This window comes from Ochotona curzoniae, unplaced genomic scaffold (genome assembly GCF_017591425.1).
Source record: "Ochotona curzoniae isolate NIBS_2020 unplaced genomic scaffold, NIBS_Ocur_1.0 contig_523, whole genome shotgun sequence".
Classification (NCBI taxonomy): Eukaryota; Metazoa; Chordata; class Mammalia; order Lagomorpha; family Ochotonidae; genus Ochotona; species Ochotona curzoniae.
Window position 1 is genome coordinate 9156475 of NW_024466459.1, and position 27966 is coordinate 9184440.

Here is a 27966-nt window from a genome sequence, read left to right on the forward strand (position 1 = left end):
TTTGCATGCAGGTGAGTGTCAAGCAGAGATTTTCCATTGCTGGTTTACTCTCCAAATGGCCACAAAGCCCGGGCTGGACCAGATTGAAGCCAGGAGCCTGTGGGTCTCTCACATGGGCGCAGGGTTCCAAGCACCTGGGCCGTTTTCCATGGCTATCCCAGCCCATTAGCAGGGAAATGGATCAGATATGGAGCAGTCAGGAATTGAATTGCTGCCCACATGGGGTGCTAATGCTGCAGGTGGTGGCTTAAACTGACATGCCACAGAGCCGGCCCCTGCTTCACTTTCCACTCCTAGCTTTGACCTGGCCCAGTCCAGCCTGTCATGGTCATCTGGAGGGTGAACCAGCAAATGGTAGAGGTTCTCTCTTTCTTCCTCACCCTCTCCCTCTTTTTTTGTAATTTTCAAATAAAAACAAGTAGATATTGGAAAGTGTACTAGTCTACTTATTTACAATTTTCAGTTATTTGAAAAGCAGGCAGCCAGGAGCTCGACATCCAAAAGTGCCATGCAGGGCCTGGCGGCGTGGCCTAGCGGCTAAGGTCCTCGCCTTGAACGCACCGGGATCCCATATGGGCACCGGTTCTAATCCTGGCAGCCCCACTTCCCATCCAGCTCCCTGCCTGTGGCCCGGGAAAGCAGTCGAGGATGGCACAAAGCCTTGGAACCCTGCACCCACATGGGATACACAGAAGAAGTTCCTGACTCCTGGCTTCGGACCGGCATAGCATCGGCTGTTGCACTCACTTGGGGAGTGAATCATCGGATGGAAGATCTTCCTCTATGTCTCTCCTCCTCTCTGTATATCTGACTTTCCAATAAATAAATAAATCTTGAAAAAAAAATAAGTGCCATGCAGATAGGTGGCAGGATGGTGAGCTATCCTGGCTGCGTCCCAGGACAGAGTTGTAGGAAGCTGGAGTGAGGACCATCACCAAGACACAGACTCAGGCGTCCCACCTGTGCCAGATGCCCATGCTGGGAGACTGAGAGCCATGGTCAGGGGACCGTGACCTCTCACGGGTGCTGGCCCAGAGAACCCCAGTCTGACCAAATGCCACTCAAGGCTGCTTCTGCTCCGATAATGCAGAATAAAAGCCATCACGGGGGCACAGAATCTTCCCCGGCGCCACCTGCTGTGACCACTCTGCCCACGCAGGTGCGAAGCGCGGAGCAGGGTAGTGCAGCCAGCAGCTGTGTCCTGGGGAGCGCACCGCTAGCCCGCAGCCCTGGTCGCGGGCGGGGCGTGCGGCGGGGCGGGGCCTGCAGGCCGGGGGCGGGGCCTGCAGGCCGGGGGCGGGGCCTGCAGGCCGGGGGCGGGGCCTGCAGGCCGGGGGCGGGGCCTGCAGGCCGGGGGCGGGGCCTGGGGGCGTGGCGCTAGGGCCCCAGCCCAGGGGCGCGCCGGAATGTGCGCACTGCCGCGCGAGTCCCGGCGCACAGCATCCCGCGCCGCCGGCCCCCTCGTCGCACACGAGCGACATGGCTGCTTCGAGACATCCCCAGGTGGACGAGCTGCTGGCCGAGGCCCGGCGGGCCTTCCGGGAAGAGTTTGGGGCAGAGCCGGAGCTGGCCGCGTCAGCTCCGGGTCGCGTTAACCTCATCGGGGAGCACACCGACTACAACCAGGGCCTGGTGTTACCCATGGTGAGGGGCTGCGGAAGGGCCACGGGCGGGTCTCGGGATCCGGGCGGAGGGACGGGCAGAGACCTTGGCGCGGGCTGTCCCCCACGTTGGAAAGGGAGGAAGTGACAGGGAGGGGGTGTGCTGACGCTGCTTGGCACAAATCCTCCTGTTGGAGGACTGCTGATCGGCGCCCTCAACACCGCGCGTGTTTCTACTTCAAACGTGGGGCCGTCGGGGCCTGCCATCGGTCCCATGCTTCAGGCTTAGAATGTGAGTGCAGCCCAGCCCAGCATCTACAGCTGGGGGCCTGGGGACCAGGTCCTGAGCGGGCTAGAGACCTCAAGGTCGGCCAGGTGACTGGGCACCTGACCTCCTGCCTCCCAGCTTTCCATCCAGAGCTCTCAGCCTCTGGTGCATGTTGGGATCACACCACGTGGAAGGCCTCTCATCCCACCTTCCCTGTGGCCTAGCCGCCCTGCCCTATCCCTGGGAGCCCATGCAGAGGGCAGAGTCCAGCCCTGCTTGCTGGCTGCAACAGGCCCCACCCTCCAGACCCCAGGGCCAGCTCAGCCTGGAGCCTGGCCCCTACCCTCGGCCCACACCTCATTCCCTTCCCCTCCTTAGCTGGCTGAGCCCTGAGGGGCTGCCTCACACCTGCCGGGTGGGTCCTGCAGGCACTGGAACTGGTCACGGTGCTGGTGGGCAGCCGCCGGGAAGATGGGCTGGTCTCCCTTCTCACCACCTCCAAGGACGCTGATGAACCTCAGCGGCTGCAGTTCCCTCTGCCCACCCCCCAGAGGTCCCTGGAGCCTGGGACCCCCCGATGGGCCAACTACGTCAAGGGAGTGATTGAGCACTACCCAGGTATGGGCACTGGACACCACCAGTGTCACCTGCTACTTCACTCTGATGCCCTAATCAAGTTCTAGGACTTGCCCTGGGGTTGCCTGGAAGGAGCCAGTTGGACCCCAGACACCCAAACTAGGAGGCTACCTCCCTGGGTTGGAAGATGGAGGGCGCTGACTTGGCAGCTGGAAGGCAGGGGTCTCCTGTCCAGGCCAGCCCATCTTGCATACACATCCCTTCCTTCACAGCCACCCCCCTCCCAGGCTTCAGCGCAGTGGTGGTCAGCTCGGTGCCCCTGGGTGGCGGGCTGTCCAGCTCAGCTTCCCTGGAAGTGGCCACGTACACCTTCCTGCAGCAGCTGTGCCCAGGTACCCTCGGGGTCCCGGTCACCACCATCCCCCTTGCACTCAGAGCTGCTTTCCTCATGGTGGTGGGTGGAGATGGTGGGGGTGAACATTTTGCCTGGAGTGTCTATCACTGGAGTCACCTGCCCCCAACCCCCCCACCTCGCCCTGTGCCACAGACTCGGGGGCAGTAGCTGCCCGGGCCCAGGTGTGCCAGCGGGCCGAGCACAGCTTCGCAGGGGTGCCCTGTGGCATCATGGACCAGCTCATCGCACTGCTGGGGCAGAAGGGCCACGCGCTGCTCATTGATTGCAGGTCAGGGGCCACTCCCTGCTCCCACTGGGCCTCAGGAGCCTATGGAGAGAGGGATTCTGCCATCCAGTGTCACAGCAGATACCCTTCCTGGCCATCCAGCCCCTCTGAGTCCCACTCTGCCCTCAGGTCCCTGGAGACGAGCCTGGTGCCGCTGTCTGACCCCAAGCTGGCTGTGCTCATCACCAATTCCAACGTCCGCCATGCCCTGGGCTCCAGCGAGTACCCTGTGCGGCGGCGCCAGTGTGAGGAGGTGGCCCGGGCGCTGGGCAAGGAGAGCCTTCGGGATGTGCGCATGGAGGAACTGGAGGGTGAGAGCCTGCCGGCCAGGCCCTGACCTGGCAGTACATATGAACCTGAGCCTGCAGCATGCCCCCTGCTCTCCAAGCTTGTGAACTGTAAATGTTTATTTGAAAGGCAAATTTACAGAGAGGAGAGACAGATCTTCCATCTGCTGGCTTACTCCCCAAATGGCTGCAATGGCTAGAGCTGGGCTGGTTCTAAACCAGGAGCCAGGAGTTTCTTCTGGGTCTCCTACACGGGTGCAAGACCCCTTGGGCCATCCTCTGCTGCTTTCCCAGGCACATTAGCAGGGAGCTGGATGGGAAGTAGAGTAGCCAGGACTGCAACTGGCCCCATAGGAGATGCCAATGTGCATGTGGAAACCTAACCTATTATGCCACCAGCTCCTCTTCCCAGTTTCTGATCTAGCATGGTTACCAGTTCTCTCCTCAAATAACTGCTTACTGGCCCACCAGGACCCAGGTCCCTCACAGCCCCCGCCCACACAGCTGGCACCCCTGGGCAGTGGGGAGCCTCTCTGCCGACCTTCTGTCCACAGCTGGCAGGGAGCTGGTGAGCAAGGAGGGCTTCCGGCGGGCACGGCACGTTGTGGGTGAAATTCAGCGCACTGCCGAGGCAGCGGCTGCCCTGAGCCGCGGGGACTACAGAGCCTTTGGCCGCCTCATGGTGGAGAGCCACCACTCGCTCAGGTGAGACCTTCTGTCCCTCCTGCCCTCCCTGCACTGAGTTCCCTGGACCTGCCCCTCCCACGGCTGCCCTGCAGGGATGACTACGAGGTGAGCTGCCCCGAGCTGGACCAGCTGGTGGAGGCTGCGCTGTCTGTGCCCGGAGTCTATGGCAGTCGCATGACGGGCGGTGGCTTTGGGGGCTGCACGGTGACGCTGCTGGAGGCGTCCGCCGCACCCCGTGCCATGCAGCAGATACAGGTGGGCTAGGGTGGAGCTGGTGGGGCGGAGGTGGATTCCGGGCCCACCCCGCACTCACGCCTTGCCCCACCTCTCCTTAGGAGCAGTACAGCAGGACCGCCACCTTCTACCTCTCTCAAGCAGCAGATGGGGCCAAGGCGTTGCACCTGTGACTGTAGCTGGCGGGTCCCACCGCTGTGCCTTGGGCAACTGCCCAGCCTCCCTGTCTGGGTGCTTAATAAAGCCCTGCCTCCCACCACAGTACCCACCTGCCTCTTGAGGTGGGTGTGTACCTTGGGGGTCAACATCGCTCTCTGACCGCAGGTCACTGGTGCCTTGGTTCCCCGAAAGAACAGACTATAGTTCAGAACAACACGGTAGCAAAGTTTTTTCATTAAGGGCAGAAGAGAGGCTGGACCCTGCTCTTTGGTTACAAGAGGGGCTGTGTCCAGAGAGTGGGGGAGGCAGTGACGGGGCACTTGTTGTCATGTCTCCCAGAGGCATGCCGCATTGATTGCAGGTCAGGGGCCACTCCCTGCTCCCACCTGGGCCCGGAGTCTACCCGCACGCCTCCCATGCACTCCCTGGTTTGTGGTTGGAGAGGCACGGCAGAGGAGGTGCAGCGAGTCCAGGCCGCTATGGGGTGAGCTCAGGAGTGGAAGAACTGCTGGTCTACCTGGGCACTGGTGGTCAGTGTCCTGCTTACAAACTCCTGAGTCACGTGCCGGGTGAGGGAGCCACTGGCCTCCAGGTGCTGAGACCCCAGGGCCAGACCATCTGCAAGGGAACAGGCATTGATTGCAGTACCTGGGGAGGGGGTCCCTGCCCAAGCCAGGGTCCCTCGAAACTCACCCATGAGGAATGGCTCCGTGGTGCTGGTGTGGGTGGAGGTGACAGTGCTGTACTCGCTCTGCAGTGGGTGTTGGAAGAGGCCAGCATGGCTACCCAGCTGTGGGAAGGGGCCTGGAGCAGGCAGAGCAGCTGGTCAGGTCAGGGACAGCCCAGGAGATGGCCTGGCAAGGGTGGCAGGGGGGACAGCACCCCACCTCCATCTTGGGACTCGATGGTGATGATGCCCTCTCGTTCTGGCCCGAAGCCCTCGGTCGTCCTGGCCTGCACCTTGAACTTGTAAGGCACGTTCTCGCTGAGGCCTGGCACGGTCAGTCGGCTCTCGGGGTTGTCTCCATCCACCCGGAATGTGGTGGCTGGACCTGTGTGGGGAAGGAGGGGAGGAGGCGGGGAGACACCATTAGCCGCCCTGGCCTTCCCTCCTCCCCCACCCCTGTCTAGCCACCCCTGCCTAGTGGCCAGGCAGCACCTCCTCCGTGGACAATCTCGCAGGTCACCAGGTAGCCGAGGATATCTCCATTGGGCCTCCGTGGCCGTTCCCAGCTCAGCTGCAGGGAGTCTGGGCTCAGGGCCGTGAACACCAGTGGGCCTGGGGCACTGGGGGTGCTCAGGGTGAAGGTGGAACCTGGGGGGCAGCAGCGGGGGGAGGTTTTAAACAGGAGGTATGCAGTGAATGCCCTGGGCACCAGCCAGGGGGAGGGGAGGTGGCTCACCTGGCAGGGGGCAGAGCGGGTTCTGTGGGTGCACCTGTGACTCGATGGTGATGATGCCCTCTCGCTCTCGGCCCCAGCCCTCCTGGCTCTGCGCCCGCACGCGGAACACATAGGAGTGGTTGGGTAGGAGGTCTTCCACCACCACTGATGTCTGCTCGGGGCTGGGGATGGTGAGCTGATGCACTTCCCCTGCAGGGATGGGAGTGGGGGTAGGGGTGAGCGCAAGGCCACAGAGCAGTGTGACCCCTGATGCCCAGACCACCAGGGCTGGCCGGGACTTGTGTCTGGGTTGTCATGGGTGGAGGCGCAAGCTGTGCGCTACAGAAGCAAAGAACAAAGCCTACAATGCCAGCCCGGCCTGGGGCAGATCCTGGGCTTCAGCTAGGGGTCTGGGGGCCACAGGTGTCACTCCCAGTCCCCACAGAGTGCTCTGGCTCTAGCACAGTGAGGCAGGACCAAGCTGAGGGAATGATCCAGAAAGAGTCCGAGGAGATGGAAGGAGCCTCTGTACAGAGGAGAGGTGATGCATGGGGGTGGGGAGGGCAGGTGGGCCTCACCGCCAGTCAGCAGCTGGTACTCCACGCTGTAGCCCAGCAGTGCACGCTCACACTGTGGCTCTTGCCAGCTCACTTTCAGCGACGTGGGCCCCAGGGCCGAGAATACCAGGCGAGTGGGTGTGTCGGGCACACCTGCCATCAGGCGTGAGTCTGTAGAGAGGAGACTGGAGTCAGCCCAGAGCAGGGGAATCCGGCGCAAGGCCCAGGCCTGGCCCCTGCCTGGCTTCTGTTCCTTGGCACATGCCACTGAGCAGCTCCCTGTCCTTCTGCCTTGTGGTGAGGCTGCCCAGCCAGCACCTGTGCGTCCCTGGAGCAGGTGGACGGGCCCTGCCCCCACCCGACTGCATTCAGCGGGCCCACCCAGGAGATCCTAAAGTGGGTTAGGCATCAGCGCAGATGCAGGCTGGGCGAAGAGTGGTGGTTAGCGCCTGTGGGGTGTCTGGATGGAGTGGCAGGTGAGGTGGTGGCTGGCGAGGAGTGAATGGCAGATGGAGCAGCCGTAAGGGAGCCAGGGTGGCTGCCCTTGTACTACCTGGACCCCGGGAGGGTGCTGCTGGCTGCCCAGCCAGGATAATAGAGTCTCGGGAACCCCTGGAGGGGAGGCGCCCCTTCAGCTGAGCACAGCTCTGGGCCCCCAGGGACCAGGACAGCGGGAGCCTGCTCCTCCCGTGTTCCCAGATGGGAGGGAGGCCTAGGACAGGAGGAAACAGAGTGAGAGGGGGTGGGGACCTCCGGAGCTGGCAGGAGAGGAGATGGGTTGCTAGGTGAGACAGCGCGCACCCTGGGAGGAGAGTGAGCTGAGGGTGGAGTAATCCCGAGGCAGTGTGGCCGTGTGCGAGTGCTCCGTGCGGGTCAGCGAGTGGTAGTCCCGCGTGAGGGTGGAGGAGGTGCTGTGCACGCCCCGGGGCAGGTGAGGGCTCAGGTGGGTGCCATAGCTGCTGGTGGCTGTGGTCATCCTGTGCAGGGAGTTGGCGCTGCCCGGAAAGGCAAAGTCCATCCGGCCGTTCACCAGGTGTTCTGCAGGGCGGGGTGGGGGGAGAGCAGGGGGCCAGGTCAGAGCCTGGGCCTCGATGTGAACATGCCCAGGCCCACCAACACCCGGCTCTGTGTCTCTGGAGGCCTCCAAGGGGCTGCCCGCCCCTGGCCGCAGCTGCTGGCCCCGATGTGCGGTCTGAGCTCAGCCAGCCTTGCCCTTGGGGAGGCTGCGTCCTAACAGGCTCACTGCCCCTGGGGCGCCTGCTTGGAGAGAGCCCTAAAGATGGCCCGAGTCGGGGCACCGCGGATACCCAACCCCAAGCCCCCAGACAGCTGACACGAGTGTCTGGGCAGTCCTGTCACCTCCGGGGGGCCGGGGCGTCGCGCAGCGGGGCCGGGGGTCCCCCTGCCCGTCCGCGCCCCCCTCGGTGGCGGCGTCGGAGGAGGAGCGCCCGCTGCTCGCCGACAGGCGCGGGATGAGCTCCGGGGGCAGCCGCCACGTGACGCGCCGCAGGTCCAGCTCCGCCCCCAGCACGGGCTCGAAGTTCCAGCCGCCTCCGCCTTGGGAACAACGAAGGGCCGCGTTGGCACCGCCGGGGGGAGGCGCCGGTTCAGGACGGCAGCGCCGAGGAGGTCGGGGCGCCGGAGAGCCAGGGGTGGAGGCGTGCGCCTATGCACACCTCGGGCCGAGACCTTGCCAGGGCCTGGGGCTCCGGACCAGCCGGGAAGGGCGGAGCCTGGCCCGGGGGCCAGTCGGGAGGTCTCCCGCCTGGCGCCTCAGTCAATGTGCCCCTGCCTGCCCCTCTGGGGGATAACGAAGCGGGTGTCACCGGCAGTATGCGTGGCTGAGCTGAGGACCCTGGTGCCTGCACCTATCCCCTCACCAGAGACTCAAAATGCAGCCCTTCTCCCAGCCCAAGGCAGCAGGTGTGTGGGACCCTGAGGCGTAGGCAGACATGGCCACAGATACACATGATGGTAGCTGCAGCCCATTTCACAGATCAGGCAGCTGGGACCCAGAGAACCAGCGGGACACTCCAGGAAAAAAGAGCAGGGTCAGCCGGCTTGGCTCCACCTCCGTGCCGACTCCACCCCAGGCCTGCCGGGCAGCTGCCTGCCTTCTGTCACGTAGGGCTCTCCTGGGCCCTGGCCCTGCAGCACAGCTGGGAAGCCAGCACATTGCACCGCTGTTTCCTGGGCAGGAGCCAGCATGCAGCTGTCCCCTGGGGCACACACACAGCCTAGTGCCCTGGGCCACAGACCTGCAGGTGGACCGTGTCTGTTAGGTCATCTCGGTGCACACAACACCATGACCCCGAGCTCCACAGCCACCCAGCCAAGGCAGGGGACGGACCTGCGGCCTTGACCTGCGTGTCCAGCAGTCATCAACCCTTTTGCCAATCGGCACCAGGACAGCCCCGTCAGCTCCCACCCCTTCCTCTCGCGCCGGTGCCACTCACCAGTGTCGTCGGACACGCTGGGCCTCTGGCTCCCGGCGGGGGAGCGGAGGACGTCATCGCTGTACATGAGGAAGCTCTCGTAGTCTTCGCCGCCCTGGGCGTCCACGATGGGGATGTCCGGGATGATGGGGACTGCGGGGGGTGGGGGACACGTGAGCCTGGGCCCTGGCCGGGATGTCCCAGTCCCTGTCCATCCTGCATGCCCCTGACCGCCACTCACTGGACATGGGCCGCTTGGGCTGGGTGGCCAGGTTGATGATGGCTTCCCGCTCGGGGCCCCAGCCAGCCCCGTTGCGCGCCTTGACGGTGTAGCGATAGGGCTGGGACTCGCGCAGGTTCTCGATGAGCAGCATGCGGCTCTTGGGGCTGTCCACCAGCACCTTCTTCATGGGCCCAATGGGTCCTGGGAGTGGACAGAGCATATCAGAGGGGTCACCGGGCCCCCCTCCTGACACCAGGAGGACAGGACCAGCAAGCTGCAGCCGGAGGTCTGGAGTCTGTGGCTGCTACGTAACAGGGCCTGGCACAGGCTGAGCAAGATGGCTCTGCTTGGGCGGGAGAATCCTGGGAAGACCAGTTGAGGTGGGAAAGAGGCCATCCTGGGCCTGCAATTCCGGGGTATCCAGAGGAGATGCCTGGAAATAGCATCTGATGGCTACACGCAGCCGATAGCTGCTCCAAAAGACCCGGGCGGGGGAAGGCTCCCGCAGCCACACTGAGGCCCTCTCTGACGCACCGTTTCATGCAGAGAGGGCATACATCCGAGCCCAGATGGCCAGGACTCTGGTCACTCCTGGGTTGAAAGCCCAGTCAGAGGAGCTCTCCTGCTTGGGATCCACAAATGGACTAATACTAAGGGCCTGTCTGCAGGGGACGGTGCTGCCCGGCTGAATGGAACCCTGCACGTAGCCCTGAGAGCCTCACGCTACCCCCTTTCCATCCACAGCAGGTGTGGGGGTAGTGAGAGCTCCAGCTCTGGGAGCAAGCAAGCCCGCAGAGGGGAGGGTGTGGCATGGATCCCTTCCGGGACTGGCTGGTCCGAGGCTGCTGCTGATTCTGCTGTGACCGGGAGAGCCCGTGCAGGCACTGCCTGCATAGTATGGTGTCCGGGGCCTGTCCTGCCTACTGGGCTCGCCTGCCTGGCCTTGGAGCCTGGCCCAGTGCGCAATCTAGAGACTGAACATGCCAGGGTCCAATCTGCCGACCCAGAGAACAGGTGTCATGGGACCCCCAGCTGCCCCGGCCCTCCCCTGTGGCAGTCCTCACGATTGTCCTCGTTGACCAAGCCGTAGCAGACCTCGTAGGCAGTGATCTCGCCGTTGGTCTCCGCAGGTTCAGCCCAGCTCAGCTGGGTCACCGTGGAGGAGACGACATTGAAGGCAAGGCGCCCTGGCTCACTGGGTACTGCGGAGGAGGGGTGGCAGGGCGCGGTCAGAGGATGGAGAGGGTAAGGATGGGCATGCTGGGCAGGGGGAAAGGCGGTCGCCGTGAGCGCTGTACCTTCTTGGTGGGTGCGGCAGGATACCAGGGTGCTGTAGGGGCCCTCGCCCTGTGCCCCATAGGCACACACCTTCATCTCATAGTCGCAATACGGGTACAGGTTGGTGAGTTCCACCGAGGGCACCTTACTGTCAAGCAGGTGAGCTTCAGCCTCGGAGTCACCCTGGATCCAGTACTTTACCTGCTCAGGTTGGGCAGGGGGATATGGGTGGACACTGATCACGCCAGGAGTCCCGTGATGGGAAGAGGGGCAGCCATCTGTGAGACTCAGGTGGGAGTCCTCCCTTGTCCCCGAGCCCAGGTTCACAGGCACACCTGGACATCCCTCCGTCCACCCATGCTTGAGCCCCTGTCCCTCAGGCCTCTTCCCAGGCACTTGTAGTTACCCGTGGCCCCCACCATACCCTGTAGCCTGCAGGCTTGCCGGGAGGGGGCAGCCAATTGAAATGGATCTTCCGAGACCCAGCGGCCTTGGCATTGGGATTCTGAGGGGCTCCCAGGTCGCCGTGAGGGAGCAGGAATGATGACTGGGTCTGACTCACAAAGCCCTGGTCCACTTCGTCTGGTAGTGGAATCAAGGGTGGGGGTGGGAGCCGGCTCAGACAGCAGTCACCACAAGGGGGCGCCACAAACCCGGTTAAACACCTGAGCCCCCATCCAGAGGGCCTGAGGCTGCTGCACCTGCTCTCCAGCCCTTCCCTGACCTCTGCCTCCTCCCTCCTCTTCCTCCGGGTGGTAGACTGGTCCCTTCCAGAAATGCCTCTGTGAGGCTGGTTCAATGGCTGAGACATGGCATGACCTAACGGCTGATCCCGGCCCTCTGCCAGATAAAGAATAGAAGGCCAGGGATATTTGGTTTTCTGTTCTCGGATGGGGTCTAGTGCAGGCGTTGCATGGGACACATGTGCTCCACATGCATGTCACGGGGAACGCTGAGCTTCCCAGGCTTCCTCTGTCCAGTCTGGAGCGCCCCCGCCCCCCCCCCACACACTCCCCAAGGCTCTTCCTCTCCTACTGTCAGCCAGCCCCGGGCTCTGCACACCTTGGTCTCCGATGATGATGGTGGCCGACTGGGGCTGGCCTAGGCGGGCCCCGAACTTGGGGTTGCTGAGTTGGATGTTGAAGCGGCGGTTCTGACGGCCCCGCAGAAGGGAGTCCACTTCCTGAGGTTCCAGAAGTGTCACCTTCAGCTCCTTCCAGGTCTCCCCGGGGTGGAAGAGCAGCTCACCCTCGATGGGGACATAGTCCTGCAGCAGGAGGGGGGTCAAGATCAGAGAAGGAGCGTGGAAGTGGGGGTGACACACAGCATCACGCTGCCCTCAGGATAATGCAGGGACTGCTCCGTCCCTTGGGTACAGCAGTGGCCCCTGTGGACACTGTTACACTGGACAGGCACATGAACTACGGAGCAGCAAGAGGCATCCCGTTGTACAGATGAGAAAACCAAGTCATGCAGAGCTTAGGAGACAAGCCCAGGTTCACACAGGCAGCTGGCTGAACCAGCATTTGAACCAAAGCACCAAAGAGAACGCAAAGAGCTGGCCTCCCACACAGGCAGCCCAGGGAGCTGTCCTCCCCTGGCAGGAGAGAGCACCATGGCGTGGGAATGTGGGATCCAGTCCAAACCCAGGCCCTGCTCCTAGAGAGGGGGACACTACACCTCCAGCTCTCTCCTTTCATTTAGAAAAATTTGGGGCTGGTGAGACACCAGGATCCCATATGGGCATCGGTTTGAGTCCTGGTGGCTCCACTTCTGATCCAGCTTCTTGCTGGTGGCCTGAGAGAGCTGTGGAAGATGGCTCAAAGCTTTGGGACCCTGCACCCACATGGGAGACCTGGACACTCTGGCTCCTGGGTCTAAATTAGCTTAGCTCTAGCTGTTGTAGCAGTGTACGGATTGAACCAGTGGATATATCTTTCTCTGCTCCTCTCTAACTCTACCTCTTAAATGAACATAAATCTTCAAAAACATTATTTTTCTTTATTTGAAATAAAATATCCCCTGCACTAGTTCACCCCAATGCCCACAACATTGAGCCCGGGCAGAGCCAAGAGCCCTGAGACCCAGGTGGGTCCCTCACATGGGTGCAAGGACTTAAGCTTCCTCGCAGGGTGCATATGAGCAGCAAGGACTCTGTACAAAATATGAGCATTCCACGTGGCATGTTGGCCATGGAGCCTGCCCCCATAGGCTTGCCTTAATCTTCCCAGGGTGCCAGGTATGGCTCAACAGCCACTGGGAGAAAAGGTCTTCTCACAGAAGGCCACCAGGTGGCGCTGCGCCCTAAGATTTCCACTCCCAAAGCCCAGGGCGGGGGAACTGGGCACAGAACCGTGTACAGGATGTGGCTGCTTCCAAAATGTCCCACAAAGCAGATCCGACTACACACAGACACAATGCTATGCCAGGCACTCCAGGATTCCTGGATTGAGAAAAAAGCTAGAATGGCCATCATCGGGACACCTGAGCTGAGCAAGAGATGTCAGCTGGCCTGTCAGGGCTGGTGACCACCTTTCTTCCTGGGTTGTGGGGGAGGACCCGGCTCTGCCGAGGGGTTTTCCATGGGGTTGAGGTCCACATGGAGTTGGAATAGCTCAGCAGGCAAAGCAGTGTTTGTGTGTGTACAGATGTCGCGTGATGTCGCGTGCAGCCAGGCCCAGCAAGGAGTGTGTGGCACGGTAGGTTGCGAGGCCTGGTATTGGGTGTCCGGCGTGATGACTCCCTGAGTTACCCGCAGCCCACAGTCAGGTGCCTTGCTCAAGTCCTGGGTTTCTCTCAGACCCCAGCTTCCTGCCGCTGTACACCCGGGAGGCAGTGGGGGACAAGTGGCTCAAGCACTCAGGGCCCTGTCCCCAACATGGCACACTCAGGGTGTTTTGGGCTCCTGACTCCGGCCTGGCCATGGCCGTTGTGGGGATTTGGGCAGTGTCTGCCTTTCAAATGAAAATATATTTTTTAAAAAGGTAGGTTATCTTCGCATAGAAACCTTTAAAAGCCATGCGCATGCGTATAAGCCATCTGGCTAGAGGAGCGCCACAGCAGGTGCCCCGGGCAGAGTGTGGGATAGGCGCCCACGCCCTGACCTTGCACGTGTCTGCATTTAAAGGTGAGACCTAATAAAGAGAATTCTAGAAAATGGCTAAATGCCCTGGCACCGTCCTATGGACATGGCCGAGTAGCTGGGAGCTCCAGGAGAGTGCGGTGGGCACGTTCTCTGGGATTGGATTGACAACACTGGAGCCATGCCAAGGCCACTGTCACCCATGAGAGTCAGTGAAGAAAGTGGGGTGCTGGTTGGGCTGCGGGGTGCACCTGCCTATGGGGTCTATGGGCTGGCGGCGCTGGACTCTCCCTTCCATCGGAGAGGATTTCCCACGGGAATGTTCTGAGCTTACAACGTGTGTGTAATAAGGTCAGATTCCATGTCCCAAGCCAGGCACTCAAAGCAAGTGCGCAGCACGGAAATCGGCCACAAGGCGGCAGCCACAGGCCGCGAGCAGGTCCTGGGGCACCGGCCAGAGAGCACTGGGGCAGTCAGGAGGGGGGTTTGACTTCCCCAGGGGGATGCTGGGTGGTCAGGACCAAGCACGGCTGCAGCAGGAGCAAGAAGCAGGCACGCCCCCCGCCGGGTCCTCAGCAGCAGAGGGTTGATGCGCTTCGGGGAGGGGACGCCCTGTCAGGGGCAGAAGCAGCCAGGGCCACCACCTGCTTCTGCTCTGTCCTGAACCCCTCCTGCGTCTAGCCCCTTACCCGGTTGCCCTTGGCCGTGTTGTCCTGCGTGCGGTATGAGACCTGGGACTTGCCATTGTCCACGATGCGCCGGGTGACAGGAATGCGGACCACCTGCTCCCCGCGGCCCACCGAGTACTCGGGCTGCTCGAAGGACACCACCCCACTAGCTGCAAGGCAAGGGGCTGTCACTCCGCAGAAAGCTGCTCGCCACCCTCACCCCTACAGCTCTCTGGGGAGGTCATGATGGAAAACCCTTCTGGAAAAAGCACTCGGCCAACATCCTGGGAAGGGCAGGGCTGGACAGGCCATGAGGTGCTGGAACAGGTGGGAAAGGTCAGGGGCTGGATAGGGCGCCCTGTCCCCCAGAAGCTGGGGGCACTGCTCTGGACAGAGAGCAATGATGGTAGCGGGGCATGGTGTGTCCCCTCACGGCGCCTGGGACCAGGGCTGTGGAGAGTTGTAGACCCCCTCACCCAGAAGACCCCGGCCATGCCCCCTGACCCATCACAGACCGAGGCCCCGGCCGACCTTGCTCCCTGATGATGGTGATGTTGACCAGGCGGCGGCCCAGAGTGGCTGTGCCCACAGGGACGTCGATGGCTTCCACCAAGAGCTGCTTCTCATCGTCATCGTCTGGCCGCATGAAGAGAGGCACACGTACGTCCACCAGCTCCACGCCCTCCTGGAACTCCACCATGCCCCGGGCATCTGGGCGAGGGGACAGGGGAGCAGGGCCGTCAGCCGGGGTGGGGGCTGGCCTCTGCTGGCGGCGGGGCGAGGTGCTGCCCACCTACCCTGCTCTGCGGTGAGGGTATAGTAGCCGCGGGCCACCTTCAGGTCATGGAAGGCCCCCTGCTCCACGTGCTTTTCTGTCAGCTTCAGCAGTGCCAGCTTGGCTGCGCGTGGTGCCATCAGCACCGTGTCCACAATGGTGTGGTCTTGCCTAGAGGGGTGTGGGGAACGGCCCGATGGGGGAGGGGGCACAGCAGGCACTTGTCCCTGCCCCTCAGCTATGGGGCCTTCGTCCCGTCCCTGGGTGGATGGAAGGTTCTGGTAGAGACCCAGGCACCTGCCCACTGGGCACGCTGGTCTCTTAGTCCTGCTGCCTCAGCGTGGGTGGGGGCGGGGCTCATGCTTTAGGGCAGGGTTAGGATTGAGGGTAGAAACTGGGAGTGCAGCTTTGCCACCTGCTAGTCTTTCTCAGGACCCTGCCTGGTGCCCACAGGTATCCCACCAGGGTCAGGGTTTGCCCGTCCTCAGGTTCTGTGGGCAGACGTTGGAAGGGGGCAGAGAGGGGTTTGTTGACAGTCATGATGCAGGGAGGGACTAACCCTTGACAGGTGCACAGGACCCTCCATTTCTACAGGGTGGGGCTAGGGGAGGAGGGGCCATGCGGCAGGTGGCAGAAAGTGGGACGATCTTCAACTCACTTTTTCCCGGCGTTGGGCTGCTGCCTGTGGGAGACAGAGGGGCCATGAGCCAGTCGTCCCTGGGGACGGAGGGCGGGCACCACCTCCTACACTGGCTCTATGAGTTGCTCTTCAAACTCCTCCGGTCTCCGCCCAGGCCCTGGATGCCTGGCTTGGGGCTGGCAGGACCCAGCACAGCCAAGCGGCCTCCCCCGACCCCCCGTGGCGGCACCCCGGATCTCACCGGAATTTGGTCTGCTGGAGCTTGTGTGCACCTGTGATCTGCCGGTAAACCTCATTCAGCTGCCAGGTAAAGTGAGGCCAGGTAAAGTGAGCTGGGCCCAGGAAGCGCCCAGACTTTCAAGCCAGAGCCTCCCCCTACCCCCGCCAACCTCCCCTCACGCAGGGCTGGCTGCAGGCAGGCCTATGGGAGTCTGAAGACCCAGGCTGTGTTGCCTCCTGCTAGTCTGACAGTCCCAGGGGATAGATGCCCAAGTGGCCTGTGCCAGACGCACATGCAAAGCGCTCGCAGCAGGTACTCCCCATGCCCCAGTCCCACGCCAGGCCCCACGCCCACCACTCTGGTCCTCACATTTTCCTCCACCTCCTGGCGCAGCTGGCTGCACTCCCGTGTATCCGGTTTTAGCAGGTTCTCGGTGCAGAGGCGGGCAAGGCGCAGGGACAGTCCATAGGGCACTGGAGTGGGGAGTGCACAGGTGGGGTCAGGGCACCCCCTCCTGCAGCTGTGCCCTGCACCTGCCCACCTGTCCAGAGCTCTACACCTCCCTGGACAGGACAGGCGTCAAGCCTAGGTCCAGGGTGCGAGTTCCCATGGCACGATTCCCCCCTCACCCAGCTCGCTGGGGTTGGTGCTGGCCGTGTGGGCGGCATGGCCTGGCCGCTGCACGTTGTTGGTGATCTTCCAACGGACCGTGTCACGCCCCTTGAGGTTCCCGCTGCGCAGCATGGGCGTGTCCAGGTGGTCGGAGGCCATGAGGTTCTCCCGCAGCATGTAGTGGTCTTCTTTAAAGCCCACCATGTGACCTACGGGGCAGGGGTCCTCAGGGGTGGCGCCCTTAGAGGTGGACCCGTCCCCTTCCTCCTCAGTTCTGGAGACAGCAGTCAGGGTCCCCTACCTTGGCTGCAACAGGGGAGAAGAGCCAGGCAGGCCTAGAAGACAAGGGGCGGGACTGAGGGCTGCGGCAGCTCCCCCAGTCAGCGCCCCCACCCCCATGGGGGCAAGAGAGCCTTCCAGGCCTGACAGGGACCAGGGGCTTGGGGGACACACCTGGTGGGGATGGAGAGGGGAGGGGATGGATAAAGGGTTCCCAAAGTGTGTACTGCGGAACCCCAGCTCTGCCGGTCACTCTGGGGGAGAAGGGTTCCATGGCTGCCAAACCCATTCGGGAAGCCTCAGATTGTCTGTGTCGGGGCCCGGGGCTGGTGCCCACCTTGCAGCAGGCACAGTACTTGCAGCACAGCAGTAACAGCAGCGCCAGGAGCGGCAGCAGGATCAGGGGGAGGAGCCACCAGAAGTTGCCAGGTGGGCAGTCTATGGGGGAGGCAGAGGAGGGAAACGGTGCCCACCCACACATGCACCCTGAAGCCCCTCACCCCCTCTGAGGCCCCCCGCTGTCGGCCCACCCCCCCACTCACCCTTCTTCCGCTGTACCAACACTGTGCTGTTGGGCCCAGGGCTGCCGTCGCCCTCCACAGTGTAGCTGTAGGTGCAGTCATCGTCCTCGTCCCGGAAGGAGCAGTAGCCGATCACTTCCTCCGCTGTGCGGGACAAGGTGAGAAAGGGCAGGGCAGGGGTGGGGAAAGGGGGCACGGCCCACCCCACCCTGGAACCCTGGGTCTGCCCTGGCGAGGTGCCGGCTCCATTAGAGCCTGTCAATCTCACTGCTCCCCCATCTGGATTGGGGTGGGGTCTGGACACTGACCCTCCCCTACAGGCGGAGGCTGTGACCCCACCCCCCCAGGCCACCTGCCTGTCCCTCTCAGCCTGTCTGCCCCAGCCCTGGTTAGCCCGTGAGCCACAGGCGCTGCACTTCCTCTCCTAGACTTCCTCGTCCCAGGGTCCCCCCTCTGGGCTCTGCAACCCCTCTCTCAGCTTTGGACCTTGTCACCTTTAGTCCCCTCTGCCCAGGTGATCCTGCACCTGCCCTCCTCCCACCCTCCAGCTGCCCCCACTCCCTACCTTTCTTAAGTTCGTCCACCATCTTGACCTTGAAGCTGCACTCCTCACAGGTGCGCCCCTTCTTGGCTCCGGTGCCCCAGGCCTGGCATTGCACACAGGAGCGCAGGTCCTCGCAGAGGCCTAGAGGTATCTGTGTGGGCAGAGGAGGAGGAGCAGGCGGGTACCGTGCTGGGTGAGCCTCCACCAGGCCCTGCCACTCAACCGCATGCCCCACCTCCCAGTGCAGGAGCAGCCCTTCCTGCCCACCCCGCCTATGCCCATAGCCCAGCTTCCCTGGCCTCACCACTGAGTAGTTGATCTCACAGATGGCATCCGTGTACAGTGAGTGCTGGTGGCAGTGGCAGCGACCACACTCGCAGTAACCTCGCCCATTGCAGATACCCTGCAGGTGGATGGATGGAGGAGCCCTGTGAGCCAGCTTGTCCATTGCTGGCTGCTGCCCTCCCCAGTGCCAAACATGACTCCTCTGGACAGATGGCATGGCCCTGGTGGGGGCTCCCCTCGCTGGCCATCCCATCTGCCCTATGCCCCAGGCCTACCCCATTGCTGTCGATACACGTGTCATTGCTGAGGGGACAGTCACAGCTCGGGCCTGTCCAACCGGGCTCGCACACACACTGGCCCATGGTGCAACGTCCCCGATCTGCAGCGGGTGGGACGGGAGAAGACAGCTGACTTCATGCAGTCCAGGCTGCCCGTCTGCTAGCGGGGACGGATGGGGGGCTGGGTTGCCTCCTCACTCTCCTGGACTTTTTTCCTCCTCCCCTCCATCTTGCCTTCCAGCCACTATCCTCTCTGCAGCCAGGGCGACCCTCCCCAAAGCAAACCCAGTGCCATGGCTCCCTGTTAGAACCCCTACTGGGTATTGGCCAATGCAATAAACTAAGAACAAAAATTGAAAATTGAAATCTACATTAATTCAGAGGCAGGAAATCAGACAGTTTGTTCTCTTGTTATCACTACAGGTAAATGGTCAAGTTTCATAAAGGAGCAGGACAAGGTGGTGGACAAGAGAAAAATACAGATAGAGAAGGAAATGGGAGGGCCCAGATCCGAGGGCCCTGGCTCTCTGGCCCTGCTTTCCTCCCCGCTCCCCGCAATGTCTGCCTTTGTCCAATGCCACTGCACCTCCCTCCTGTTCCTCTCCCACCAGCACAGAAGCCAGAAAGAGGACATGGCAGGCAAGAGGAAGGGCTGGGCTTAGCCTCCAGGCTGGGTCCACAGTGGCAGCCATGACTAGGTGGCACCTGACCCATCTGCCTTCAATTACCAGCCTCCCGCGTGCCCCTTCTCAGGGCTCTAATACTTCAGGCCAGACCACATACTCCCAGTCTAGGCCCAGTTCTGTGTGCTGCCCTGGGGGCAAATCGACAGCCCCAGTGTCTGCAGAGCAAGAGTTGCCAGCTGCTGGGGGCCAAGCTCGACAGTCCCTGCCCCAAGGAGACAGGACAGTGGGGAAGGGGGGGGCCAGTCGACACAGACCCAAGCTGGGATTTGGGGTCTTTGAGGGAGGGAAGGGTGAGCACTGGCTTTGCAGTTGTCAGTGCCAGGGTGCTGTGCCAAGCCCCAGGCCAGAGTTAGCAGGTGATGGCTGACGTCACCGGGCCCCTTCCACCCGTGTGGGAGACTTGGCCCCTGGTTTTGACCTTGTGTACTCCCTAGCCACTGCTGAGGGCATTTAGCGGGGTAGTTCTGTGGATGGCATCTCTCTATCTCTCACTCTCTCTCTGCTGCTCACATTTTAAAAACACAAAACAAACCAAGGGGTTTGTCCAAGTGGCAGTGGCCTTGGCCTCAGTGCTGCGGATGAGTGAAGTGAAAGCTTTGTAGAATGGGGTGGGGGCGTCCTGGGTGAGCCTGGACTGAGCTTGGGGATGCTGACCCCTGGCCTGGATAGCCCTTCCTGGGCAGCCTGGTGGCCACACTCACCATTGCACAGCACACCGGAGGTGCGTGGGCACTGCACATTGTCATACTCGCAGAATTGGCCCTCGTAGCGGCTCTCGCCGTAGCACACGCAGCGGCCGCACTGGCACTCGCCCCGGCCCGAGCATGGCTTGTCGTCGCCGTCCCGCATGCAAGGTGTCACGTCACTCAGCGCGCCCGTGGAGCAGTTGCAGGTGCTGCCGCTCCTGAGGAAGGAGCCGGTCATCTCCCTGAGCTGGCAGGAAGCTGGCAGCATTCACTGACCCACTGCACAGATGGGGAATCCTGGACCCTCGTCACCCCCTTGGGGCCCCGTCCTTGTTGCTTGCTTGTCTTTACCACGACGGGCCCAGGGTCGTGGAGCCCAGGAAGCCCTCACCACATTCCCTTTTGAGCTCACTTCTGACCAGGGAATGCACGCACGTGGTCCCTAACGCTAAAGGAACCAAAGGCCCAGAATGCTGAGTCACTTTACTTGTACCCCCCTGCCTGCCCCCAGACGCACCCCAACAGCCACCAGTCCTGCCTGTTTTTCCAGTGATGGTCCACTCGCCACCACACAGGCACCAAGTTTAAGTCCAGGTGAAGCTGAGAATATTGTAAATGGAAAACACACCCTACCCGTTCAGGGTCACACCCCAACTACTCATACCACACCCCAACCGGGTGAAGTGAAGTTTGATTGCTTATTACTCTGGGACCACCCTAAAGAGAAACCTCTTGGGACTTGCATAGTGGCTCAATAAGCTCATCGTCAGCCCTGTGGCACAGGCCTCCATATGGGCACCGGTTCGAGTCCTGGCTGTTCCACTTCCCATCTAGCACCCTGCTAATAGGCCTGGGAAAGCATGAGAAGATGGCTTGAGCCCTTGGGACCTTGCAGAGCTCTGAATTATCCCAGCTCTGGTCATTGTGGCCATTTGGGGGGTGAACCAGCAGATGGAAGACCTTCCCTCTCCTCTGAAAATCTAGTGGAGTGTTTGTTAGTGTGGGAACACTGTGTTCAGATGATTTCAACTGCAGTCACCCAATGACTTAGTGTGACCCCCCTCCCCAGCCAGGCGTGCAGGTGTGCCTGGGGCCAGGTCCCTGCTGGACATCTGGGTGCCAGGCCCCCCCGCCCCCACAGCCACACTCACCAGCCCTCGTCGCACACACAGTGGCCACACATAAAGTCCCCATGGAAGTCACAGCGTGCTGACTGCACCTCCTTCTCCTGCAAGGAGGCATTGAGTTGGGGTGGAGGGGTTGTTCTGGACACTGAGTTATGGAGGGATCTTGGGGGGTGGTTAAGGGGGACCAGGCCACCTGACACTTAGGCCGTCTCAGGGAGGACCAGGCTGAGCTGGCCTCCCTCATTGCACGCAGCAGACCCATTCCATACCAGCTCACAGGCACATTTGTCACACATGATGCCCACGTCCAGGCGGAGGCCGTCAGAGAAGGAAGGCTTCAGGTGTATGTTGCCCTTCTGGTCCTCTTCCGGCAGCTGGCACACAGGCTTCCCATCCACAGCTTCCAGTGCCCGCAACTGTACCTGGTAGGTGCCCTGCAGGGAGGGGTCCCGCAGTGAGCCAATGCAGGCACGGCTCAGCAGCCAGCGGTGCCTCTGGGCTCATCCTTTCTTCCAGGCACAGCCATAATGGCTGCAGCAGCCATGAGCCTCATTAGCCAGCTCACCCATCTCGGCATCTCCCGCCCCAGACAGGTGGCGGTATGGTCAGGAGGGATAAGGGAGCCCAGGCTGACCCTGGTCTGGACCGCAGTTCCAGATCCCTGTCCCGAGTCCCCTGCCCCCACACAGGCATACCACTTCACCCCGCCGGATGTGGAAGGACCCCGTGGCAGTCTTCTGGTACATTTTGGAGGTGACCTCCGTTCGCAGGCCTCGGGGACTGTCCAGGGCTCGGATGTCCAGGTTGGAGCGGATACGCTAAGGGGAGGCGGTACTCAGTGATCCGGGTGGACCAGTGGGGAGCCATGCTCCAATCCCTGCTGCCTCTGGGGGGCCGGCTATGGGCGCCACAGTGGCAGCACCTGCAGGAGACTGTCCCACCCAGGTGGGCTTCTTAGACCCCCAGGGATGGCTAGTGACCCTTTCTCAACCCACCCTGGGGTCTTCAGTAAGGTTACAAAAAGTGCATATTGCAGGGGGGGGGGGGGGAAAGCAAACTTATGCAGGGACTTCCAAATCAGGGCACTAAATCAAGCTTTCTGTTTGTCCATCGGCTTCTGCAACTTTGCCTGCGATTTCTCAGCTGGACACAGCCTGCAAACTCTGCACTGCCTCATCTCCTCCAACCAGCCCTCCAGCCCTGCCCCAAAAGTTTCAGCCCCGTGCCCCCAGGGACCCGGCTCACATTGAAGGCCTCCTCCAACAGCTCCACGATGTTGGATGAGTCCTCCTGCAGCACCCCCAAGGAGGACACGGGGAAGTACGTGTGAAGTTTCTGCGTGAGAAAAGCCAGGCCGCACGCTCAGCATCAACGAGTCCCAGGTGGCAGGCAGTTCTGGGACAAGCCCCTCCTTCGCAGGTGGGCGGCCCTTAGGCCTGGAAGCCTCACAGGAGGATTCCAGAACCTGTCTGATCCACCCCTGGCCACTTGAGGTCCCAGCTGACTAGCGGATGCATGGACACGGGATCTTCACTCCCCGCCAGGAACTGCCGGGGCCCCCCACAAGCTTGAGGATGGAGGGGAGCAGTAGGAGGAAGGCTGTCCAGACTGCGAACCTCGTAGTAGCTGTAGGAGTAGTTGGTGACAGCAAAGATGGGGATGATGTTGTGCTTGGCGAGCAGGCGCACCAGAGTGGGTACCGACGGGTAGTCCTGCATGTTGTACTGGGTGTAGGTGCCCGTGGCATCCAGGTGGCACCTCTCATCATTGCGGCTCATGATGCCGGCCAGCACGTTGGCACCATCGGCTTCGTAGTGGAAGGCTGATTCAGTGGAAAACACCAGCAGGTGGGTGCTGTCTGGGCGCCAGCCGATGGCTCTCTGGGGAGGGCAAGGAGGCGCCATGGAGCAGGTTGCCTGCCCAGGGCTGCATCACAGAGCATGCGCACACTGGCCGACTGTGAGGGTGGGTCCCTCCACGGGGCTCCATGGGCACCACAAGAGTAACAACATGTTCCAGCAGACAGCGTGCAATATGTGGTGATGTGAGAACCAGAAAGCAGTGCTGAGGTAGCAGGCAACGCATGCAGTGCCTGAGTACAGGGCACATGCTGGGCATGCTCTGAACCACCCTCCAGGGATACTTTAACTGCTTGGAAAAAGGTACACAGCAGGAAGTGACCAAAGGCCGGCTAAGCAGGTATAGCCGGGGCTGACACTGTGGTGCGGTGACTTAAGCCTCCACCTGCAATGCCAGCATCCTATGTCAGAGCACAGATCTGAGTCCCGGCTGCTCTAATCCAGCTCCATGCTAACGCACTTGGGAGACCCAGATGGAGCTCCCTCCGGCTCTTGGCTGCTGCCTGGCCCAGCCTTAGCTCTGGCAGGCAATTGAAGAGTGAATCAGAAGCTGTCACGCTGCCTTTCAATAAATCGATCTTAAAAAACAAATAGGTATAGTTATTCACTGCATATTTTTGGAAAAATGCACGGGGTGATTTGGAGAACTGTTACCAGAAAGAGTGCTTATGATTGTTATCAAATGCAACATAAACAGAGCAAGTCTCCAAAGGGAAAGTTTAGGGGCCGGTGCAATGGTTCAACAGGCTAATCCTGCACCTGCAAGAGCCGGCATCCCATATGTGTGCTAATTTGTGTCCCACTGCTTCATTTCCTATCCAGCTCTCTGCTTGTGGCCTGGGAGAGCAGTGGAGGGTGACCCAACCCTTTGGGACCTTACACATATGTGGGAGACCTGGAAAAAGCTCCTGGCTCCTGGCTTCAGACTGGCTCAGCTCTGTCCATTGTGGTCAATTAGGGAATGAACCAGTGATAGAACATCTTTCTGTCTCTCCTTTTGTCTGGAAATCTGCCTTTCCAATAAAAATTAATAAATATTAAAAAATAGAAACTATGTGAATTCCACTGTGTAAATGGAAGAGAAGGGAACAAGACGGGCAGGCAAGGTTTTGGGGTCTGACTGCTTGGTGGGAAGAACACTGTGGGCGATTTCTGCTTTGTTTTCTACGTGGTCTGCAATGTGGCCACTGCATCCAGTACGGGAAAACTGATGTGCACAGCGACCCAGCTTGGGTGGGTCCCAGGAGATTGGTGAGCAGGCTCATCTCAGGGCACTGAAGAAGGTTCCAGAACTCCATGGTTCATGTCTGTTTCATTGGTCCATACAAAAGTAAGCTGTGGGGCATGGCACAGTAGCCTAGTGGCTAAAATTCTCGCCTTGCAACCGCCAGAATCCCATATAAGTGCCAGTTCTAATCCTGGCTGCTTCACTTCCCATCCAACTTCCTGCTTGTGGCCTGGGGAGGGTGGTCAAGGATGGCCCAAAGCCTTGGGGCTCTGACTTTGTGTAGGAGTCTCAGAGGAGGCTCCTGGCTCCTGGATTCAGATTGGCTCAGCTCTGGCCATTTCATCAGCCTCCCACTCTCTCAATAAATCTGTCTTTACATTAAAAATAAATAAATCTTATTTAAAAAAAGAAAAAGCAGGCTGTGGTCCTGTGCCCTGGAGCTTCTGAAGTGACCTGGAATGATGGCTCCACAGAGGGTCTGAGCTCATCTGGGGCCTGCGAGCCTGGTGGGGAATGCAGGGGCGGAGGAGGGGCGGGTAGCTCCCACCCGTGCCAAGCAGCCACTGTCACTGGGGCCCCAGCTCACCGTGCACACAGCCGTCTGCAGGATGGCATCGAAGCCGCCCTCCGGGGCGTCCAGGTTGCCTGAGATCCGCTCTCCCTGCAGCTTGTCCCGGAACTCATTGGCATCCTTGGTCAGGCTGATGACATTCTTGAAGGAGAATGGTGGGTCGCTGTTGGGCCAAGGTTCCTTCAGCCTGTGCAGAGGCGGGAGGGAGGGAGTGGACATGAGAATGCTGAGCATGTACAGGGTGGGGGTGGGGCCACCCCTGCGGGCAAGAGAGGCAGGGCAGGGGGCACGCACAATAGCACCTGCCCCTGGGCCCATGCCCCCACTCACTTCTCAGGCCTCATGTCCGTCTGGGGGACGCTGACCTTGTCCACAAACTTGCCGAACCCAATGGTGTAGTCGCTGGTGAGCTTGCTCAGGACCTGGGCTGGGAATCAACAGGACAGAGAGAGGACGGTTGCACCCAGCACTCCCACACAAAGACCCAGGGGCCCCTGGAGGGTCAGGAGGAGGCTGGAGGAGGAGGGAGAAGGCCACCTCTGGTTAACATATAGTTTGCTGGCACTGGTGAGTCAAAGGGACTCAGTGGGAGGCGGCCCCAGGTTACTCATCCAGCACTTAAGGGAGCAGTTCCGAGAGTTGCCTCCAGCTCTGTGAGTAGGTTGGAGCCATGAGACGCTCTTTTTGTCATGGCTTCAGTGCCTGCCAGGGCCTGGAACCTCCCCCTGGGAATGGTGTTCTGGGGCACCCCACATGTTTGTCTTGCCCTTTGGGATGGGTAAAGCTGTCCGGGGCTCTGGCCACCCAGCAGGTGTTCAGCCCCAGCCCTGCATCATCCGCGCAGGCCCAGCCGTACCCAGGTTCGAGCCCATCTGCTTGAGGTTGTCCAAGTCATCGGACATGGAGTTGGAGAAGTCCATGAGGATGTACAGGTCTACGGGACTCTCCAGGGGCTCGAACACCTGGAGGTCGAAGTGCCTCTCCTCGCCTGGCCGCAGCCGGACGTACATTCCCTGGGGGGACACCTGACTGCGGTGTAGCTTCTGGTCGATCTGGCTCTCCTGCACCCAGGGAAGGAGACACTGGCTGGAGGGCTACTCCAAGAGCCTGGTGGCGGGCTCTGCCCTGCTACTGGTCCCCCAGGGCCGGCCATCTGGAGAGCTCCCCGTAGCCCCCAGCCCTGCCCCCACATACCTCTGTGATCTCAAAGCTGCTCTCCATGACCACCAGACTCTCCCGCCGGCAGCCAGCAGCCAGCAGCTCCTCTGGCGTGTTGCAGCGCCGCTCTGTGAACAGCTAGCCAGAAGCAGCTGTGGTTGGCAGGGGCAGCACCTGTCCACCAACCTGCCCTCCTCCTTGATCTACCTCCCCATAGTAGCCCTGACCCTTGCCTCTTTTCCCACACCCGCCGGGGCCAGGGCAGGGCCAAGGGTGTGGCCAGAGCCAAGGAGAGGGTGTGGCAAGGCAGGGCAGGGGTGGCCTTGGCTGCCCAGCAGTTCACCTCATCTATGCAGTAGGCACAGTCCTTATCCACGCGGATGCACTCCGTGCAGCTCTTCACTTGGGCCTTCTTGCAGCGATTGGCTGGTGGGCAAGGGGCACAGACATATGGGTGGGGTCCCTTGCCACCTGCCATCCTCACCGGAGAGGGCTGGGGTTCCCTCCCCTTTCAGAGAACAAAAGAGGGACCATGGGTTTTGAAAACTAGCAAAACCCGGGTCTCAGCCTTGGAGACCTCCATCTGGGTCCACAGGGAGGAACCTGGCATACTGGGCTGCCGGTCATTCTGTGGTCAGAACACCCCGGCCACATCCTTTGCCGCTTCCCGCCTGAGGCTGTCCCCTGCCCCGGTTGGTGTCCTTTCCAACACAGCTCGTGCCTTCCAGTGAGGATCCTCCCGGGAAGCTCGCTAGCTCCTCTGTCTGTATCCCTGGTCTCTAACACAAGGCTCAGCACACTGTTGGTCTTCAGGAAATGAATCTATGGTTTTGCAAAGGTGACTTGGATTCCCTCTTGTTTGTTCAATGTAAAAACCACAATAAGGATCCTACTATGTGCATCCACTGTGGCATCTCCTCAAGCGACAGGCAAGCTTTATTGGGCAGCCACTCCAGCCACTTCTCCTTGGGGACACTCTGAAGGCAGGTCAGTGGCCTCACACTCCTCCTGTCCCCATAAGCTTTCCTCCCTCTTTGAGGCCTTTGCATCTCTTGACAGCTGTCCCAGTTCTCTGGGAGCTCCACAGCCCCACTGCCCCCTTCCCAGTGGTTGGTCATGACGTCCCCATGTGCAGGGCACAGGATCCCAAGTTCTCCATTCCTGGGTGGTGGAGAGGGAGAGAGGCCAGTGCCATGGAAGGTGTGCCCTGGCCAGCACGGCCTTCAAAGACTCACCTGTGATCCCAGGAAGGCTGGCACTCAGCAGGGCTACCAGCAGCAGCCTGGCCCACAGGCTGGAACGTGGTCCTGCCATTCTCTTCCTCCTGTAGAATGGCAGCAACTGTCAGCTCCCAGAACCCCCCACGCCACGCCACACCACACCACGCCATGCCTCGTGTCACCAGACGCTCTGCAGGTCTGCATCCTGCCCGAAACAAGCCCCTTCTTGTCTCTGGGGACTCCGTGCTCTGAGCCTGGCCCCAGGCCAGGTCTTTTGGAGCTGGCCACCTACACGGCAGGCAGGGACAGACTCCCCCAACCAGGTTACACCCTTATCCCTTCAGCCCTGGCCCACCTGCCTGGGGCCCAAGCAGGAAGCTGGCCTCCCTATTCTGGACTCCTGCACCCCTGCCTTCCACCCCACCTCCACGTGCCCTGTCAGGACAAGTTTCTGGAGCTCCTAAGCAGCTCAGCACGCCTCCTTCCTTCTGCTCACTTCCCAGGGGCCCCTGTGGGTTTTTGCTTCACTTTTTTAATTGAAAAGTCAGATACACAGAGAGAAGGAGAGACAGAGAGGAAGCTCTTCCATCCAATGATCACTCCCCATGTGGCCACAACGGCTGGAGCTGAGCCGATCCGAAGCCAGGAGCCTCCTCCAGGTCTCCCATGCGGGTGCAGGGTCCCAAGGCTTTGGGCCATCCTCAACTGCTTTCCCAGGCCACAAGCAGGGAGCTGGATGGGATTAGAACCGGTACCCATATGGGATCCCAGCGTGTGCAGGGCAAGGGCCTTAGCCGCTAGGCTACCACACCGTGCTAGGCCCGCTTTGCTTCACTTGAAACCACCCCAGCTCATCAGTGACTGCCAGGACAGGCACAAGCAGCCCTGAAGCCCCCAGAGGGAGAGAAGCCAGCAGCCTGTGGGGAGCCCAGGGCCTACAGAGCAGCCGGTCAAGGGCAGGAGCCAGATCTCCCAGGCTGCTGGTCTTCCCCTCTGGAAATCTTCCTCAGCCCCTGGCTGTGGGGCAGTGGGGGATGGGGTGTGGATGGGGCCAGAGGTCCCTACAGGGCAAAGGGCAGGAAGGCTCTCCTTCCCACACATGGGATCCTCTTACTGTTGCCAGCGGCCTGGGGAGCAAGCCCTGAGCTGGTCAGGAAGGC

The 27966-nt window shown here is 61.2% G+C and overlaps 2 protein-coding genes across 4 annotated transcripts; one reads left to right on the forward strand and one right to left on the reverse strand.

The window, feature by feature from the left end:
- The first annotated feature begins 1397 nt into the window (after nt 1-1397).
- Nucleotides 1398-4706, forward strand: GALK1 (galactokinase 1). The gene is made up of 8 exons (XM_040989667.1): nt 1398-1644; nt 2298-2487; nt 2718-2837; nt 2993-3128; nt 3255-3436; nt 3967-4117; nt 4192-4354; nt 4435-4706. Exons 1-8 carry the CDS (start codon nt 1480-1482, stop codon nt 4504-4506), a joined length of 1179 nt encoding a protein of 392 aa, XP_040845601.1. The 5' UTR covers nt 1398-1479; the 3' UTR covers nt 4507-4706.
- A 210-nt stretch (nt 4707-4916) lies between these two features.
- On the reverse strand, nt 4917-26900 carry ITGB4 (integrin subunit beta 4). 3 transcript variants are annotated; one of them, XM_040989663.1, is made up of 40 exons: nt 26822-26900; nt 25930-26012; nt 25623-25724; nt 25285-25489; nt 24759-24855; nt 24444-24615; nt 22387-22650; nt 22016-22105; nt 21466-21588; nt 21040-21204; nt 20795-20871; nt 19659-19861; nt 18269-18372; nt 18013-18111; nt 17730-17859; nt 17186-17308; nt 16981-17081; nt 16666-16699; nt 16382-16573; nt 16122-16225; nt 15774-15832; nt 15551-15574; nt 14915-15063; nt 14649-14828; nt 14139-14287; nt 11430-11634; nt 10792-10949; nt 10388-10568; nt 10154-10291; nt 9108-9290; nt 8888-9019; nt 8666-8668; nt 7791-7982; nt 7233-7469; nt 6453-6602; nt 5896-6084; nt 5652-5807; nt 5380-5544; nt 5186-5296; nt 4917-5110 (listed from the first exon to the last, which is right to left on the reverse strand). In XM_040989663.1, the coding sequence occupies exons 1-40, from the start codon at nt 26898-26900 to the stop codon at nt 4983-4985; spliced, it is 5436 nt and encodes a 1811-aa protein (XP_040845597.1). In that variant the 3' UTR covers nt 4917-4982. The 3 variants fall into 3 exon arrangements, with proteins under 3 accessions (XP_040845597.1, XP_040845599.1, XP_040845600.1); XM_040989665.1 differs by lacking the exons at nt 7791-7982; nt 8666-8668 and adding an exon at nt 6985-7143; XM_040989666.1 differs by lacking the exons at nt 7791-7982; nt 8666-8668.
- Between the last annotated feature and the right edge of the window lie 1066 nt (nt 26901-27966).

Coding starts and splice junctions, on each gene's coding strand:
- GALK1 (XM_040989667.1), top strand. CDS start 1,480: ATGGCTGCTTCGAGACATCCCCAGGTGGACGAGCTGCTGGCCGAGGCC. Junction 3,129..3,254: donor GCGCTGCTCATTGATTGCAG/GTCAGGGGCCAC, acceptor CTCTGCCCTCAG/GTCCCTGGAGACGAGCCTGG. Junction 4,118..4,191: donor GAGAGCCACCACTCGCTCAG/GTGAGACCTTCT, acceptor GCTGCCCTGCAG/GGATGACTACGAGGTGAGCT.
- ITGB4 (XM_040989663.1), bottom strand. CDS start 26,900: ATGGCAGGACCACGTTCCAGCCTGTGGGCCAGGCTGCTGCTGGTAGCC. Junction 20,872..21,039: donor ACAAATGTGCCTGTGAGCTG/GTATGGAATGGG, acceptor GCCTCCTTGCAG/GAGAAGGAGGTGCAGTCAGC. Junction 10,950..11,429: donor CATCATCATCGGAGACCAAG/GTGTGCAGAGCC, acceptor TTCCACTACCAG/ACGAAGTGGACCAGGGCTTT.